Here is a 14806-nt window from a genome sequence, read left to right on the forward strand (position 1 = left end):
CAAGCTTGCTACATGTTACAAGTGGCTATATCAAACTTAAGAGATGAATTGACAGCTATAGAGTGTGGCAGCTGAAGCTATAGACGTTTCCACACGGCCGACCCTGTCTACCTAGTTCTGGTCATCGGCCAACGCCACAGGCTTCTTAGTCTTCGACTTCTTTGGTGGCGGTTGCTCACCGATCGCAGCAGTGGATACCCTCTTGCCCGGTTTTCCAAGCCTAGATGTTCCATCCACTACCCCATCTTCGTTATCAGTCACCGCTGACATGCCAGGTTTTCCTGAATCAGGGCCTGACTTTGTAGTCGCTTCTCTCTCCTCTGAGGCACCCTGATGCTGAGGAGTATGAGTTGGGGCTTGTAGATCTTGGTCAGCTTCAGTGCCATCTCCTTCAATCTCGGCATTCCCTGACTGGTCTCTAGCATCTTCTGCTTCAATATGCTCGTCGTGTTCGTTCGCCAGCTTACCGTGTCTCCTATCCTTCAATGGCCGGGCGCTCTTCTCGTTGGTTGGAGCGTCGTCTTCATCTCCAGAGGTGTCTGTACTGTTGCCGTGTTCGGAGTCGCTACGTTGTCCGCGGTCGGGTTCAGGCCTCGGAGCAGCGTCATCATCTGGCTTTTTTGCGTTACTCTCGCTGGCGAACTGCTCGTCCTGCAGGGACTGCTGAAGCAACCAGAAGGTGTGTACTGCTTCGGAATAGCTCAGCTTCTTATGCTCTTGATACTCTTTCATGCAGGTATGGATAGCATCTCTAGAACGAGCGTGGTGCGCCATCAGCCCCACCTCCTCTTCCGCTTGCTCCGCTTCGTCGTCTGCGAGGAAGGCCAGGGCGAGCAGATAGGGCCATGAGCTTGGCCTGGCGACATGGGGACTGTGGGTGATCATACGACGACCGAGGTCTTTCCGTTTCGCTATGGTTGGCGGCACAATCTTGACTAACGAGACTGGTCCAGTAGTACGCTTTCTCTGCCAAACATGGAAGTCTTTGATGAAGACAGTCCAGATGTTCGTCAACTTGATCTTGGATGTTTGTCCCGTTGTTGTTGCTGTTTCGTTGTCATCGTTGGACGTTCTGACCTTATTCGATGCAGAAGTCCATATGACATTTACATCACTCAAGTTTTGATAAGTCTCTTCGTTGAGCTGGTTCTCATCGACCTGGTTTTCATCGGTCTCGCTGTCATCGGGGTTGCTGTCATCGATGTAAGGCTTCCAGATTATCTCGACGAGCTCTTGAGCACTTTTGGAGATGGATGCCATGGCTTTCGCCTCGTCCTCGTGCGTCGCATACTGATAGCTTCCTTCCTCTGGTTCTACCAGCCACGATCTGGGCTGAAGGACCTCACTCAATATGAATATGAGCATCTGGTGCACACGGTCGTAGTCTTCGTTGCTGAATCGTGTGATGAATTTCTCCGGCCCGTCTGTCAGCACGACGTTGTCGAGAATCCTTACCTGATACCAGCCAGGTACGTCGACATCTATCCAATCATTCTCTTCGACTTTCTCAAATCTCTCGACAGTCTTCTTGTACAGCTTCGTCGCATTGGTCTTTCTCATCCACTCAAGCTCGCAGTCGTTCCATATCAATACCTCCACGTTAGCATTCTCCCATCTCTTCCTTCGCGCGATGATGATGGTCTTGTCGGGCCTCTTCGGGTCCTTCTCCTCTTTGTCGGCCAGCGCCGCCCACGCTATCTCGAATTTAGGGGGAACTTCGAGGGCCTGCGGATGTTGTTGTTCCTCTTTGTCAGTATCGACGGAAGTTGCGGGTTTAGCAGCGTTGCCCTTTTTCCTTCTCTTACTCGGTACCACCTTACCGTCGTCATTCCCGTCCTCATGTTCTTCGTCATCTTCACTCATGTCTGGGATCCCCGTTCTCCTCTTTCGTTGTTTTTTACGAGGCTCTACTGCCGGCTCGCCTGCGATGCTTCCTGGCATTTCCACCGCTTCGACCATTTCAGTATCGCCATCATGGTTGCTCAATGCGCCCCTCGCATACACGAGTGTTTTCAACCTAGACTTCGGTGGTGCTTTGGAGTTGGCTGGTATGTTCGGCCTCGTGGTCCTCTCGTCAGGTCCATTCTTGCTGTCGTCCATGTTGTTGCTCATATGCCGGATCAAAAGCTTGATCGTTGACGAAGATTGTATGTGGGCGAGGATATTGAATGGAGCAAGTGAGGAGACCGAACGGCTGAACATGAAGGTCTTATGCTTTGATCAGTTTGCTACAATTGTCAGCGACTTTGTGCGCAGCCAAACTTCAATGTCACGACATGAGCAATCTAGCAAATAGACAGAAAGCTCCAAACGACTCCACTGTGCGTCTAGGGTGCTGGAGTAGCGGATCTGTATCCCGCGGACTCGTTGTCGGCTGGCGATATCCCAGTAGCTGAGGCGCAGCAACGTCTAGAAAGACGTCCACGTTGTTATTGAAACACAACTTTGCTTCTGCCTCCTGTTCAGGCTTAACATCTTCAATCAACATATGCATTCGTCTGGACTAATATCTATCAGTCCTCCACCTCTTCATCCATGTCGTCCTCAGCCTGCTCATTCTCGCCATCCTGTCCATCGCTGACTTCGTCATCACTGCCATCCACCGACGCTGCCAATATAGCACTCCCATCTTCATCAACATCATTCTCCACGTACTAGCGAACCTCATCACGAGCCGCCATGTACGTGCGCTCAACGCAGTCAATCGGCCACTTCTCCCAATCGCCGCAGTATGTCCATAGAAACTCGTCCCGCGTACGCTCGTCCCAGTCCTCTCCCACTTCGATATCAACTGTGTCCAATTTCTTTGCGATCTCATCGCCCATGAAGAAGAGACATGTGAACATGAGTAGCAGAGGGTGTGTGAGGAGGTACGGCGCATGCGTTGGGAACAGTGCGACTGTTTCGCTTAGCGAAAGGGCGGTAGCGTGTGCGTATTCGTCGTTCGTGGCAGGTTCGCAGGAGCGCTTGAGGACTTCTTGGAAGCTTTGGGTGGCATTGTTCGGTATCGCTCGCTTGAGTTGCTGAAAAAGTTTCAAAGGTGGTTGCGTTCTGCACAATGTATCAGGAACTGTTGTTTGCTAGTGAAGGGCGGAGAGCTTTGCAAAATACCTTAGATCATCACAGTCTCGAGACGTCGACGACAGAGCACCCTGGAGGTTGTCAGTGATGATGCGACTGACGGGGGAAACATGCGAGCGTACTGTATTGCTCCAGGAGGTTGCGTGCCGATTGAGTCTGTGAGATGATGTAGGAGAGTGGCAGCTACAGAGGTACCCAAAATAATCAAAACAACATCTGCAGCACCATACGAAGCACATCTACAATGTCATCATCACAGCATATTGCAAGATCTCACATAACTGATGGAGAAAGAATCTATTCACGTGCATATTTATAAGGCGCACAGCGGCGCCATCCCCCCAAAATCGCACGGCACAACCTCTGCCACCGCCAGGAACTCAAGATGTTTTGCCCGAAGGCCCCAATTCCTCTCCACTCTACCCAGATCTACTGTCCGAAGACCGGCCTGTCAAGATATGTCAGCTTAGTTCGTCAATGTGTGATCAATTAAGACTTACTTCCACTCATCCAGCTCGCGAGCGAGCTTCCAGGCCGAAACCCCCACCTTCATCCTCTCCCTCTTCTCCGCCGCAACCGCTCTCTCCCACCGGAGCTTCTCCTTGATCATGCCCTTGGCCTCGGCCAGGGCGGCCACCTTGTCGGCGTTGGTGATGGCGATCCGCCAGACAGCGTTCCAAGATGGCCCCATGTGGGCTGCGGACGTTGGCGGCGAGGGCGCGGGTGCATAGTCGACTTCGGGGTCGAATGTGAATGTCATTTTGTAGGTGTCTTGGGGTATTGTAGGTATCAGAGTGTGGTATGGTGAGTACGTTGGAAAGTTTTGGAGGGTGCCAGCTAGGATACACAGACGCGCAAGACTAAAGGCTTAATTACAATTCTCCTCGCTCTTCACCTACAAACGGGCAGCTCGACCAATCAGTTCCAACCCACCCAACTCTTACTCATTACACGCCACACTCTCACTTCACCTGATCTCAAATCTCCCATCTTAAAGCTCTCTGGCTTGACCTTCTTGTGCTCACGTCCCTGCTCCCAAGCCCTTACCTTCTTCTTACTCCCATCCCACTCGACAACAACACCGACGTGATCCGGCTTCCCAACATCCATCGCGTACTTAGCATGCATTGGCCCAGTCTTACCCTGGAACTTTGCATTGCGGAAGCTGATGATGTCACCAGGGCGAATCTCATCATATACTTGGGTTGACGCGTTCGCTAGGTTGGCGTACACAAGCGCGCCGTAGGAGCGAGTTGAAATTGGGGGCAGTGCGTCATTGAAGGGCTTAAACAGCTCCTCAATCAGTCCCTGTGGCGTGCCATTGCCTACGACAGTGTTCTGCTTCGACTCAATAGTCTTGGCTATCGTGCGACCAAACTGCTCGTACGCGTTCTCCAGCTGATCAGGACGCTGGCTTGGAGGCGGCGGCTCATTGCGCTGTTCAAGATCCACGTCGGAGACGTCGGTGGACTCGAAGCGGGCGGAAATGATCGTTTGTGAGTAGTCAAGGTAAAGAACTTTGATGAGTTTCTCCACAGTGTTGCCTGATTGCGACTCCTTCATGTCTACCAGGACGTCTTTGCGAGCTTGGAGTGATGGGGGAAGTAGCTTGGGCTGGGTCCACCAATGCGACGACATCCCCAAATCGATATCGTTTGCAATGAAACCTTGATTCGTTGCCGGGCGAGGCTGATCCATGGAAGATCGAGTCGTCAGCATTTGGGCTGCATCAAGCGACTTCCGAGTGTTCAGCATCCGAGGCGGTGCCTCCGTTGCGACTGGCGAGAACATAGAAACTGGGCGTTCCTGCGGTGGCGGCGGGACCATTCTTTCTTGAGCTGGAGGAGGCGGAGCTTGTAGAGGTGGAAGAGGCGGAGGTGCATGCTGGTGTGGAGGAGCCTGAGGTGGTGGAGGCGGTGGCCTATCGTGAGACTTCCGAGCCGGCGGGGAAGAGTACAAATCATCCTCTTCATCTGATTCACCCGCTTGACGATGTGGTACAGGAGGCATCGATGGTGGCATGGGTGGTGGTGGGCGATTCTGCGGGGGAGGAGGCTGGCTTTGTGGGGGCGGTGGCACTGCTCGAGGAGCTGGAGGCGCCGCGGCTTGCGGAAGGGGTGGGCCAGTGTACTTGAAAGGGTCATATTCTTCATCGTCATCGTCCATAGGGGCGCTGCGAGTCGGTGGTGGTACCGGTGGGAGAGGCGGTGCACCACGGGGGGCATCTGTTGATGGCCGACTGGGCCCCTGTTGAGGTGGTGGAGGCGGAACTGCACGAGGTGCAGTAGGAGGCAGAGGCGGCATTCCCTGAGGAATAGTGGGCGAGCGTGCTGAAGTTGGCTCGTCCGTCAAGGTATTGTCTTCTACGCTGGAATCGCGAGCATGTGACTTCAAGGCGTCCTTGTGAGTTGCCTCGGGCGCCATGTCGGTGTCATAGTCACCTTCGTAGTCAGTCTCGCCCTCGTTACGGTCCAGTTTGCGAATCGGAAGATCTTCATGGCGCGATGGAGGTGCCTGCGTTGGTGGAGGTGGCGGAGGCGGACGGCTCATTGTAGGCGATGTAGGACCCGCTGACGGAATGGGAGGCACGCGTCTTTCTGCCAGATCCTGAGCTGGCTCGCCAGAAGCGAAATACGATGCCCGCCTATTGGATGGCTGGGAAGGGGCAGACGGGGTAGGGGCAGTGTCGGTCATCTCATCACCAGACTCAGATCCGGGCCCAGGAGAGAGAACCTGCGGAGGAGGTGGCGGTACCGGTCGAGCTAGGTACTGTCAGTGTTGTTCACGTATTGATAGCCGATATGACTTACAGGCTGATGGGACAGGAGGGGGAGCAGGACGTCCTGGAGAATGTTAGAACCAGTGGAATGGACGTAAGAATTATTGATAGAGCCAAGTGCACACACATACTAGACACGCATACAGTCATGACATATTCCGACAGACCGTCATAAGTGACATATGTCTTCGATAAGGTCTCGGAAGATGGCGACTGCAGGCGGCCTTGGGCATGGTGTACAAAAGCGCGGATTGGTTTGCGAGGAATGATAAACTTACGGTCTGTTGGAACAGGTGGAGGACCATCGCCAGTAGTTGGCCGGGCCGGCTGAGATGCAACCTCCTCTACGTCTGGCACTTCGTTCGCTGAGTGAGTGCCTGTGACGGGGTGCGAAGTTTCATCCTCCTTCTCGACAGAAAGCGTGCGATCTTCAGGTTCTGGGCTTCGGACGGGCATCATACCAGGCATACCAAACATAGGAACTCGTTGCTGAGGCATGCTGTACTCCTCAGTTTCTTCGGGCCTTTTCTCGGTGGTCGATTTCTTCTTCTTCGGTGGAAGACCACCGCCCATGGGCATACCACCTCCGAACATACCAGGCATACCGGGCATGCCGGGAATGCCACCGCCCAGTCTCCTCATGCGCTCGCGTAACTCCTCCTTCCGTCTCAGCTCGGCAGTCTCCTCGTCTTCTTCTTCCTCCTCCTCCTCTTCTTCGGGCACGTCTTGCTCATTACCAACGTTGGGCTCTTCCGTTGGGGCAGTAGGTGCTCTGGGAGGTGGCGGTGGCGGCTGCCTGCTCTTTGGTCGGTCCTGGTCCTCTTCGACACTTGTGGATTCTCCTCCAGCATCTTCAGTATCTCCAGCTGCTGATTGGTCAGCGTCGTTCTCGCTGAGGAGATCGCGGTCACGGTTGAGCGCGTCTGGAGAGCGGATATCGTGCGATGTTCGCGGAGGGCGATTTTGGTCCATGGATGCACGACCTTTGGAAGCTCCACTTGTCACGCGCTCGAGGCCAGTGTCCTCGCTGTCTTCAGCGGGAGCGTCTTGAGACTCAGTCCTCTTGGCCACAGGCGGTCTCTTTGGTTTTTCCTTGTGCATAGCCGCGGCCCTTTCTGCCTGCTCCTGCTGCTGTTTCTGCAGCAGAGCGATGCGTTCCTTCAGGCTGATCTTGGGCTGTGGCTCTTCTTCGCCCTCGTTCGCATTTGCCTTGTCATGCGCGACCAATCCCGCGCGCTCCGCATCGTTCTGGGTCTGCGCCTGACGCTCTGCAATCTCAGGGTCCTCTTCGCGACGGTAGGTCTTGACGGGGGGAGCCTCTCGAGTGGGAGGAACGTAGGCATTGCGGCTCGGCGGGGGAGCCACGAAGGGCTTCTTGATGAAACTAGGAGCGCCGCCAGAGGGCTTGAAGGGTTTGGGCGGAGGGTCAGTGGGCTTGTTGAAAGCAGCAATGCGGTCCCGGAAGGCATTGTTCTTGGGAGCGACAGGCGGAGGAGCCTTCTTCGCGGGAGGAGCGGGCTTGGATGACTCCGACTGCGGCGGCAGGGCTTCCGGAGCCTTTGCGCTCGACGCAGAGCGAGGCGACATGGGTGACATGGGCAGCGGTGTTGTTTTGGCGGCGCTGGGCACCTCAATGGGAGGGGCCTGGGGCTTTGGCGGCTCTGGTTCTTGAGGCAGCACTGGCTCTGGCTCCTGCTGCGGTATTTGGGGCGTGGGAGGGGCTTCCTGCGCAGGCGGCTGCTCTAAGGGCTTGTGCCGCGAAGCTCGGTTGGGTCGTGGTGGCGGCTCTGGCTCGTAGCGCTCGACGAAGTTCCTGGGGAAGAGGCCATCGTGCTTGGTGCCGCTGTCGTCGGTGTATTCGCCCACGTACCAGTCGTCGCCCTCCTCCTCGGTGACGGAGATGATCTGGCCGACCTTGAAGCCCAAGTCGTCTTCGTGGTTAGACACATAGTCGAAGACGGCCCTGACTTTGTACATGGCGGCGGGCGGTGTCGATGGCTGCAGAGGTGGTCTGGCGGCGGAAGACGCAATGGGGGTGACAGCTGCGGTCCCTGCCTGACAGCGCTACAGCAAGAATGTGTGGGAGCTCTCTAGGTGCACGGCGGGTCTCGGACGTGTAGCTGCGATGACGCCCATGTCAGCCTGGGCAGCAATGCGGGACGCGCGGGTCAACGGGGCAGCCTACCATTCAATGCTTGCACCCATCCAGCTCTGGGCGAGGGGCAGTGGGAGATATGAGGGCTGCTGCAGGTGCCTCGTGCGAACAAGTGTGGTGACGAAGCTCAAACAGCCCCGCCCAAGTCCCCGACGCTCCGCCAAGCACGCCCAACGAGGTTCCACTTCACACTCTAGCCACGACGATCCCAACACCAACACAGACCCGTCATGCCGCCCAAGTCCATCCTGAAGAACGCGACTGTCTCTACCAACGCGCCTCCGGGCAGGAAACCCGTGAATGCGCGCCACCTCGCAGTTGCCCGCCACCATGCGACGGTACTTGAAGACCGCAAGCGCGTCGAGGCAGAGGTGCTGGAGGCCGTCATGACCCTCATGGACTTTCCCACCTCGCCAGACGCCGATGCTAAGCGACCTTCGCCCTCGGACGCTCACTTCTTCCAGAAAGCAGTAATTCCCTTCCAGCCCGCCGACTACGACGCCCTCATTGAGGAGCGCAACATTGCCGACAAGTGCGGATACGCTCTGTGCCCGCGCCCCAAGAAGAAGGCGCGATCCACCGCGAGGAAGCAGTTTGTTGACACTGATCACGGCGTTGAAATAGTAGACAGGAAGGTGCTCGAAGTGTGGTGCTCAGATGACTGCGCAAAACGCGCACTCTACGTCAAGGTGCAGCTGAACGAGGAGCCGGCGTGGATGCGACACGGCGGGTACGGCGACAAGATTGAGCTCATGGTCGACAATGCCGATGAACATGAAAAGGCCCTACCGCTACGTCTCAAACAGGAGAGTGCGACCACGGCTGACGCAGATGACGAAGCAGACCTCGACGCAGCCTGGGCCGCCCGCGCAGACGCCATGACTGATCTTGCGCTCGAACGAGGCGAGAAGCCGGGCAACCTTACCAAGGCAAACAACGACCTCGTCCAGGACCAGATTCTCGAGCGCTCTTCCAGCAACGCGCCGCCTCAACCACCGTCGCTTCCTGCGCAAACATCTGACCACACCATGGCTATTGAAGGGCACGTTCCACGTATAAACAGGAAAGACAAGGACGACGACGAAGACGATGATCAGGACTGGGACAAACACTTGCCTGGATGAGTGGGGATGACACCAGTCATTGCATTACGACATTCATACACCGGCATGCACACGTAGAAGATTGCAATGATATGTATAGACCACCCGGCGCGCGGTATGCGTTTCAAAGACCATACGGATAAAACCTTTGGTTGAAGAGGTGAGTCCTGACCTGAAAGATGGCGGACAGCACATTGCATACGCCAGAAGAGTGTGTATGTCGGAAATGCTCGCGACATGTGCGCTGAGGCGGAGGACGAATCACGTATGCATGGAGGGAACGAGATCTTGAATAGCTCCTGTAGATATTTATCATCGTAATAGTCCATCAACATGAAAGTGCATTTAACACCGCCTCTGCATCTTGACGTGGTGATGTGACCCAGCCTGCAACCCATCAGAAGCCGCGGAGGTCTCGCACGGGCCACTCCGCCGCAAACTCCACTCGACATTTCGATATGCACATCGGAATCATCACTTCAGCCGCCATTGAACGCCCACACGCGGCTGTCGCATCGCCAACATGGCTCTAAGCCGCCAGTCCCTCTCGCCTACTTCCAACCTCCTCCGGAATTCTCGCCTCTTCTCGCTGCCCAACCCACTTGCACGACCGCCCGTGAGCGATACTTACGGCGCGGGCATCTCCAAGTCCTCCGACACCGCGACCCTGCCATACCCGACCCACCAAGCGATTGCAACGACAAAGTCCTCATTAGCACGTGGCGATTGGGGTCTGAAGCGGCCGATTCCGTCAAGGAGTCACCTGGTACAAGTGAGCGACCCAGTACTGAGGGTTACTCAGCTGGATACTATCGAGCATGTTACGGACTTCGAATCGGCGGCAGATCATGTGCGGACAAGACAAAAGTGGGAAGAAATGGGTGTGCCAATGATCAAGGGCCTGTCGTTGATGAGAAATCGCGGCGTGAGCGACGACTTACTGCCGGGAGCTTTTGAGGTTCGGGATGATACTACGAGTTACGACACGGATCTCGGACTGGATGAGGCTGGACTTTACCTAAAGGCTCTCAAGAAGAGCATGCCTTCGGAGCGAGTCAAGGCTCAATGGGACGACTTCAACGCCACCTGGAGAAAGAGGTGGGAAGAAAAGCTCGCGAGTTTCAGGGCTCGTGGATGGGGCCTTCACCTTTCCGACTTTAAATCCTTTCAGAAAGAAGCGAGCAGGAAGTCATCAAACGATAAGCCTTGGCTAGAAGAATTTGTAGCCCTTCAGAAAGAGCAGAGGAATGCAAGGAACGCTCTGAAGCAGCGACTAGAAGCCCCGCAGACTCCAGGATCATTGCAGTTTACACCCTTTACCCCGCCACCCGTGGATCCCGTCGTTCATAATACCAGGCGATGGAAGCACGAGGGACCTTGGCTTCCTGGTATGGGCGCCGAGGACTTCATCTCTTTTCTTACCAAAAAGCTTGCAGGCCGCAAGAAGGAGTTCAATGACTACCTAGTCGAGTATGTCAAGAACAAGATATACGACACTCGTCGTCTTGCCGCTTCCATATCCGGCGAATTAGCACCAATAGACGCCCAAGAAGCTGAAGTCTGGCAAGAGCAACGAGAAAAGGCCTGGCGTCACATCACAAAACCTGAGATTGATGCTGGTATCAAGGCGCTGAGGCAAGAGACTGCAAAGGATCCACTAAGCAGCAAGCTCGTCAGCAAGTTGATACTTCCCTTCTTGAAGCTCCCAGCCATCAGATTCAAGCACACAGCATACAATCCGGACGCTGCCAAGAACGAAGTCGATCAGTACCAATTCGACCAAGAAACCGCGCCCCTCTCCACCCACCCTTCAGCCGGACTCGGCTATCTTCGTCACAAGTCATACCTCGCCAATCACCCCATCCTCGGTCCCCAAGAGAACCCTGCCCCGATACCTGCTCGTGTCATGCAAGCCAGACGCACAGGCACAAAGAACGAGCTCTACGCCCGTCTGGGAGTAGGCGGCTTCGTAGCCAACGATGACCACAGCGGCACAACTTCATACACTGTTCCCAGGAACTATGCGGCTGCCAAGGACGTCGAGACAATTGATGTGGACACGCCCGGTGGCAGGAAGATTATGGTGCAACCCCAGTTTGGTAGCGTCACCAACGACGGGCGCATCCAGATCAAACTGAAGCGATCCGTTGGCCAGGAGGTTGCTGTTGGCCGAGGCGAATTCGACGAGAAGCCGCCAGCGAGACCGTATGCTGAGAAGGTTTCTTTCAGGAATTTGGTCGGTGGAGCAAAGAAGAGTGGGATCAAGGAGTTGGATGAGCAGAGTGAGCAGGGTCAGCAGTTCAGTGAGTTCCTGGAGAGCACGAAGCCTCAGGGACATGCACAGCCACCGAGGGGTTTCCCTGGGATGGCTGAGGCCTTGCGAGGGGACTAGATGGTACAACATATTTGTATTATACTGCACACATTGTATTGTATGAAATGAACATGAGATATCTACATACCTCTCGTCGTTGGCTTTTCAGTCACAAGTCTCGCCAGCTATACTCAGAAAAACGTGTCTATTTGAGCCTTACTAGACATCGAGATCCCAAGTCTTGTACGGGACCCAACCCGACTCCAATCTCACGCAACACGACATGATCAAGTGCAACTAGAGCGAAGAAGCTTCCGGATACCAACGCGACAAGGCAGGCAATAACCCAGTGTGAGTACCTCCATTGAAAGATCATGGGTCCACGCTAGTGGCGAGAATAGTTGCCTACATTCTGAGACATCTAGCAGGCTCCGACTTCGGCTTGGCAGAACATGATATCGAAGGAGGTCGGAGGTGCCGAGGATGTAGAGTTGTACTGCCGTGCCGCTTGTTGCAGCTCCTAGAGTGGGCATGATAGCGAGAAAATCCCAAATCTTTGTTTCAATGTGAGACAGGTGGTAGGCTGGGGCCTATTCGATGTTTTCTGATGTGGACCTTACGTTGGGAGTGGCATGTGATCGTGTCCATGCCGTTCGCAAGCATTGCACTTGAGTGTGATCTTACCTTCCATGATTTCGACTTTTACTTCGGTGAAATCTCGCCATGCTTGGCAAATCACTGCAACACACCGTTCAACAAAAGCTTTCTCCAAGCTCGGTTCCAGCGATGGAACCTGATCTATTCATACCTAACTTTTGGCCTAAGCCAGTCATTCAGCTGCTATCGTACCCATGTAACAAAGCTTGTTGCTCCTGTGCAAGGCTGTGATTGGTTCTCAGCGGCGATGGGGCCGAAACCTGGTAGTGGCATACGTTCTGCTGACAGGTAGACCAGGCAACCCGGGACGGCGCGTAGATGGTTCCTGTGAGACGTGAGAAGAAACGTGGCTTAGTTTCGATGGAAGTGTCGGATAGACTTGCTTATGAGACATCAGCAATATGGAGTCGATACTGCAATGGGCTGTTTGTCCGAATTTGACTACCTTAATAAGCATCCGAACAGTAAAGAGACAGTGAGACGCTTCCGCCCCGTACCCTTCGCTTCCCACATGTTGGTAAGTGTAGCGCTGCCAAGCGATCCGTTTCAGCAGCAGTGCGATCATTCTCGAGTGCGAGGTCGCTTCTCAGTAGGGGATAGTCTTCAGCACTGGAGCGATGACATTGGCCCGACCAGTTAAATCGTACACATACGTACGCAATGTACAAGCAGGCGGTGAGCTCTGATAGCTCTCAAGTTCGCAGCGGTTCTCCAGCCACCAAGAGCGTCAACAAAGTTCGCAGAATGCAAATTTTCGCGTGTCGAAGCCGTAATGGAGGCTGAGCAGCTATGTGACACTGATAGTGGATTGGCGATATGGTGTGGCACAGCACGCCTGAGGCCATTGTCGGCCTAGTCTGTTGAGGCGTCGTGGCTGAGGTAGTAATATCGGTGGACGTTGAGTGCACCATGGAGATTAGCCGGTACGTCGTTCGTGAAAAGACGGTGGAATGAAATCTTCGTGATAGTGGGACCTGTTAGCCGGAAGAGCATCTGGCAAGCAACGTGACAGGTGAGATATCCGAACAGTACCGAGTCTTCCAAGCTCATGGTAACGCTTTGTCAAGACCGGCATGTGCAAAGTACATGCTCCAATCCTGCCAATTACAACCCGATTTCACTCCGTCATCCATCTCTTCGTCCGCGGATGAAAGAGCGCGTGAGGCCAACGCCGAAGTGTGGCTGCTCGATGTGTGGCCATGCGCACCTTCATCAGGCCAGTTCCCTTTTGGGATGCGTTGACGCAAATAGCGGTGTCGCAGATTGAGAGAGCGGCTCGCTTCCTGGCCACTTGGTAGTTATTCGCCAGTTGAAGGATTCAACCCCCAAAGTATCAGAAAGGTGACGGAAAGCGCAACTCTTACGGCTGGTGGCTGAGGCTGTGAAGCGATGGAAAGGCCAGGGGCCAGGGGGTGCCACCAAACGGCTCGCAAGCAGCATGCATCGGATAACCGCCACATCCGGCAAACAAAGATGTTTGTGGGACTGTCGCATTCACGCTGACGGCGGTGGAAATTTGTAAGGAGGTCAATCTGTTGTTGCGGTCGGTCAATTGCAGCCTCTCGGTGCTACCTACGAGTTGGCGCTAATTGAGGGTTGGAAGAAGGCGCTGACGAAGACTCACCTCCCGCGGGCAGGTGCGACGCACACTGTCGAGTGCTCTTTCCCGACTTCGGCTGGGTCAAGGCAGCAAGGTGGCCATGAGCTCACATGCTCAGCAATTCGCCTCCCCACCATCATCAATGGTGCGCATCACGGCCATTCGTGAGCACCTCTTGCGCGATTCTGCAGGAAATGCAAGAAAACTAGCGACGCGCAATATAATCGCGGTGTCGAAGTTTGAGAACGCGACGCACGAGGCCTGTATGCGAACGATGCGTCCGCTGCTCGCGTGCAGCGTGGGTGCATCCCGTCTCCCTTTAGCGCCCGCCGCAACGTGATGCCCCACAGCCAGTTGAGCGGCCAAGCACCCTTCCCTCTATCCATATCACTACTCGAGGCAAAGCAATATGGTCGGGCATTGGGCGCCGATCAGCAAAATGCCCGGCTTCTGGTGCCTGGCATGGAGGCCCGCCTGCCTCACGACACGGGAATGACTGCATAGCCCCTACCATCATTCGCCAGTCTTTCAGCTGAGAGCTGGCGATCCGGATTTCTTTCATCGCTAACAGCACTAGCACGGCCTCCATGTCTTCATCAAAGGAGGATGTCACCAGGGAAAGTCACTAAAACCGAGCTTGGGGGACGGTGACGGGGAGGACGGGGTGCGCTCGAGCACCGGCAGTTTATTGCTGCCCATCGAGTCTGAGACAGGTTGTGCGGCCGCGCGGATGCGCAAACCGGCTACCAGTTGCGACAATTTTTCCAATTCCCCAATTGCATCGGGTCAGTCTCCCTCTTCATCACCCTCAGGCACAGGGCACCGGTCAGAACCACGGCCCACTCGCGGCTGGGCGGTGTCTTCGGTCGCTCGCAGGCTGTGCAATTCACCGCTGCGCAGCCCTAAGGAATGGCCCCAAAGACGCCCGGATCATGTTCATGCATTCAGTCCTGCCTGCCGCTGCGGCCGCCTGGCACTGGCACTTTTTTTCTGCCCGCCCGTTTCGGTCATCTGTGGTAAATCTGCTCCTCGTCCACTCATTGTGCACTTTTCCAGGCTACAACCTGCGCCGCCTTGCACTTAAAAGGAACCCTCGCCCAGTAGGGCTGCACTTTAC

General features: G+C 55.1%; 4 protein-coding genes across 4 annotated transcripts; 2 read left to right on the plus strand and 2 right to left on the minus strand.

Annotated features, from left to right (window-relative positions):
- Positions 1–111: 111 nt before the first annotated feature.
- J4E87_008750 (uncharacterized protein) lies at positions 112–3841 on the minus strand (the record flags this gene model as incomplete). Its single annotated transcript, XM_049380334.1, has 5 exons — positions 112–2208; positions 2526–2592; positions 2656–3051; positions 3515–3529; positions 3582–3841. 5 exons carry the CDS (start codon positions 3839–3841, stop codon positions 112–114), a joined length of 2835 nt encoding a protein of 944 aa, XP_049229831.1.
- A 158-nt stretch (positions 3842–3999) lies between these two features.
- J4E87_008751 (uncharacterized protein) lies at positions 4000–7837 on the minus strand (the record flags this gene model as incomplete). The annotated part of the gene is made up of 4 exons (XM_049380335.1): positions 4000–5850; positions 5892–5924; positions 6005–6084; positions 6139–7837. The coding sequence occupies 4 exons, from the start codon at positions 7835–7837 to the stop codon at positions 4000–4002; spliced, it is 3663 nt and encodes a 1220-aa protein (XP_049229832.1).
- A 408-nt stretch (positions 7838–8245) lies between these two features.
- Positions 8246–9139, plus strand: J4E87_008752 (uncharacterized protein; the record flags this gene model as incomplete). The annotated part of the gene is made up of 1 exon (XM_049380336.1): positions 8246–9139. The coding sequence occupies one exon, from the start codon at positions 8246–8248 to the stop codon at positions 9137–9139; it is 894 nt and encodes a 297-aa protein (XP_049229833.1).
- A 502-nt stretch (positions 9140–9641) lies between these two features.
- On the plus strand, positions 9642–11510 carry J4E87_008753 (uncharacterized protein; the record flags this gene model as incomplete). The annotated part of the gene is made up of 1 exon (XM_049380337.1): positions 9642–11510. One exon carries the CDS (start codon positions 9642–9644, stop codon positions 11508–11510), a length of 1869 nt encoding a protein of 622 aa, XP_049229834.1.
- Positions 11511–14806: the final 3296 nt, after the last annotated feature.

This window comes from Alternaria ethzedia, assembly GCF_023757985.1.
Source record: "Alternaria ethzedia strain BMP 0044 chromosome Unknown scaffold_29, whole genome shotgun sequence".
NCBI classification, from domain to species: domain Eukaryota; kingdom Fungi; phylum Ascomycota; class Dothideomycetes; order Pleosporales; family Pleosporaceae; genus Alternaria; species Alternaria ethzedia.